Source organism: Verticillium alfalfae, genomic scaffold (assembly GCF_000150825.1).
Source record: "Verticillium alfalfae VaMs.102 supercont1.1 genomic scaffold, whole genome shotgun sequence".
NCBI lineage: Eukaryota > Fungi > Ascomycota > Sordariomycetes > Glomerellales > Plectosphaerellaceae > Verticillium > Verticillium alfalfae.
The window spans coordinates 2227345-2230425 of NW_003315038.1; the positions used below are offsets into that span (position 1 = coordinate 2227345).

The 3081-nt window shown below is 59.3% G+C and overlaps 2 protein-coding genes across 2 annotated transcripts in view; both read right to left on the reverse strand.

The window, feature by feature from the left end:
* Nucleotides 1–314: 314 nt before the first annotated feature.
* Nucleotides 315–562, reverse strand: VDBG_00682 (conserved hypothetical protein; the record flags this gene model as incomplete). The annotated part of the gene is made up of 2 exons (XM_003008954.1): nucleotides 315–364; nucleotides 439–562. The coding sequence occupies 2 exons, from the start codon at nucleotides 560–562 to the stop codon at nucleotides 315–317; spliced, it is 174 nt and encodes a 57-aa protein (XP_003009000.1).
* Nucleotides 563–2752: 2190 nt separating this feature from the next.
* Nucleotides 2753–3081, reverse strand: part of VDBG_00683 (glycosylphosphatidylinositol anchor biosynthesis protein) — a gene marked incomplete at both ends in the record, with an annotated part of 942 nt that continues 613 nt past the window's right edge. The window contains one exon of the mRNA XM_003008955.1: nucleotides 2753–3010. Coding sequence (XP_003009001.1) covers nucleotides 2753–3010 — 258 coding nt within the window. The remainder of the gene's footprint in view (nucleotides 3011–3081) is intronic.

Here is a 3081-nt window from a genome sequence, read left to right on the forward strand (position 1 = left end):
TCGATTGATTTTTGACGAATGATGGGCACCCTTGCAGAGGCTCAGCCTGCAGTGGCCGTACGCAAGGCGAGTGATGAGGTTGGGTTGTTTCCGGCGTTGCCGGGTCGGGGTAGTTGGGTGAGATTGGAGGAGTGGGTTGCGTTTTTGCTACTTTGCTACGCAGGCGTCGTGGACGCGCTTACGGAGCACGGTCGTCGTCGGTCATTATTGCGACTTCCGTTCACTGCGGCGCATCGTCATGGCCATCGCATCGCATCGCATCGCATCGCATCGCATCGACCGAACGAGCTCGAGCGATGTCGAGGCCGGCAGGCTTAGTACTTGAGAATGATGTACAGAGCGTGGATGATGCCGGGAATGTAACCTGAGTGAGTGTGTTAGTGAGGTGCTGCCACTACTGTTGCAAGACGAGGCCGACGAGAGGCAGCGTGGACGTACCGAGAATGGTCAACAGAATGTTGATGAGGAGATCAGCTCCGCAGCCACGCTCGAGGAAGACACCGACGGGGGGCAGGATGATGGCAAGAAGAATCTTGCAAATGTCAGAGGCGGTGAAAGGCATGTTGACTGTTGTTGATGGGACACGAGGTCGGTGTGATAGATGGGTATTGTGTAAGAGTGGTGAGCACAGTCGGTTGAAGCTTTGTTGATGGAGAGAAGGCACTGTCGGGAGTGATGGAGGGGAGGGGAGAGGGAACAACTTAAATAACGTCTGACGAGGACGAGAGAGGGAGCCGTGTACATGGTACCTTGGTGCCTGCCCACCTCTGGACTCTCTCTGTGCCCAGCGTACACGAATAAAGTCCGGCAGGACCAGTTCGTCCAAGTGACGGATGTGATGTGGACGCGCATGAGCCAGAGAGCTAAAGGAGCCTAAGGGTAGACCCAGCCTCCGGTAGGCAAAGCCATCCCCCCATGCCATGCCTTCCCCGTCGAATCCGTCTCGCCCACACACCCCTGCGAGGCCGCCCCGTCCGGCGCTGTCAGGAGGGCAGGAACGAGGAGCGAACTGCACCACCCAATGTGCGTCATCGACTCCTTCCAGGTTTGCACCCATTGCACGACTGACCACCACCACCACTACCATACCAGCCCACCTGTAACTGTACTGGACCTAGGTACATTATCTAGGTACCGCAGGAAAGAAACTCCCAGCGCCCCTCGTTCTCAGCCAAGCCCGAGCCGTCCACCTCAGGCCTTGCATGTGTATGTGGCCGCCCCCTCAGTTGCGCGTCGCGCCAAGCGGCCTACCTAGGTCATGTTCTACTGTATCTGCGCCGACGACAAGCTGCTTCCCTTCGATCGCCAGCACAAGCAGCACAAAACTCGCAGAGGCCAGTGCACCAGCCGCCGGCCGGCCAGCCAGCCAGCCAGCTAGGCCAGCCAACAGGTCAGAGCGGGTTCCGGCCGGCCAAGGCGAAGTAGCAGCACCCCACCCCATCTCAAGACCCATGATCCATTCATGCTGGTCCCCCAAATTGATTGCCCAGCACTACGTCATCTGCCGAAATCCCAGCTGGGCGACTACCGGCATTCTAACTGGTCCACTTCCACCGTCAACCGAAGCCCTGTCAACTGACAGAGGCGTACCTAGATTACATGTACAACAGCCCACCTCCGTGCGCCACAGGACGCTCGTCGCCGCGCCACACAAACTCCATTTTCAAGGCGCAATGATGACGCTCAGCCACATCTGCCAGTCAGGAACCTTGTCAACGAGATGTGATCGATGGCAAGGCGCGCAGGAAGGATGAGCCAGCCGTCTCGCAAATTGTGGGTAAATCCAAAAGGACCGGAATCTGTGGTTTTCCCTTACTCGAAACGCCTTGCTTGGCTTTTCACTGCGTTAATGTCGGTCTCGCCGCAAATATGACGACAGGACAACACTGGCATGGGCACACGGCGCCTGCTTGCCGCGCGCTGCCCCCCCCCCCCTCTCCCCCTGGTTCAGTATACGCGGCCTGCTCCGCTTCCTGATCGAGGCCGGCCGCCCGCTCCATCGCATCAAGATGAGCACAAGCGAGAGCTGGTCCGTAAATAGGGCTGAACATGATGTGGTGCCGCGCTTCGACGCCAGCATGGCATCATCATATAGCCCCGTAACGCCGCTTTGATGTTTCGCCGCACACCAGCCCACACACCGTAAACACAGACTTGTCCACACCCCCCGAGGCAGGACAGCGCCGAATGATGTGTGCGCGCCCAGATTCGGATGCCCCAAGATCTAGCCCCTCAGCCCCTCGTGCCTGTCCGTACCTGACTCGTCAGTGGCTTCGTTGCAATTCACAGGGCCAAGCCTAAAAACAGGCACATCCAAGCCGCTACGACGACGATTCCGTGCACGGCCGTCCAGACCTAGTGTGTAATTTGCGTCTACTGTTTGCTGGTCTGTACAGGGAAGCCCGAGTCTTGGTGTATCGGGTGCTTGGCACTCTGGAGCCGAGGCTCCGGTCTCATGTTCACCACATCAAACATGCCAACATATGGCTGGTAGCCAGCATCGCAGGAAACCTCTCTCGTAGCACATGCTTGCCAAGCCCTGTCGTCACCTCCCGTCTCTTTGCGTCTGTCTTTCTCTCTATATCATTCCCCGCCGTACGTGTGATGGTACATGACCCATGGCCGATACGATCATCGACTCTGCCGTGGGGGATTTTCGTTTGTTAGGGGTGTGAGAGTGCGGCGTCGGCGGTGGAGGCGGTCGCAGTCCCCCCCCCCCCCCCCCTTTGCGCCTTTGCGCCTTGTCTCTGCTCTACTCTTCCTTGTCGGCCCGCTCCACGCGGCTGAACATTCTCTTGCCAAACAGCAGGAACCCACCCGTGACCTTGCCGGCCACGTAGCCCGCGTACAGGCCGTAAAGAATGGTGACGGGCCACTTCTGCCACTCGCGGTCCCAGTCGAGAGGGATGGGGACGGCACCGAGCCAGGCGCCGAAGAGCGCGCCGGCGAGGCCGCCCAAGGTCTCGTCCCAAGGGGCCATGGCCGAGCCGATGGCGAGCCAGGCGCTGGCCTCGACGCCGTGGACGTAGAACAGGGGGAAAAGGCGAGGAGGCGAGGTTCGTCGACAGCAGGAACGTGTGC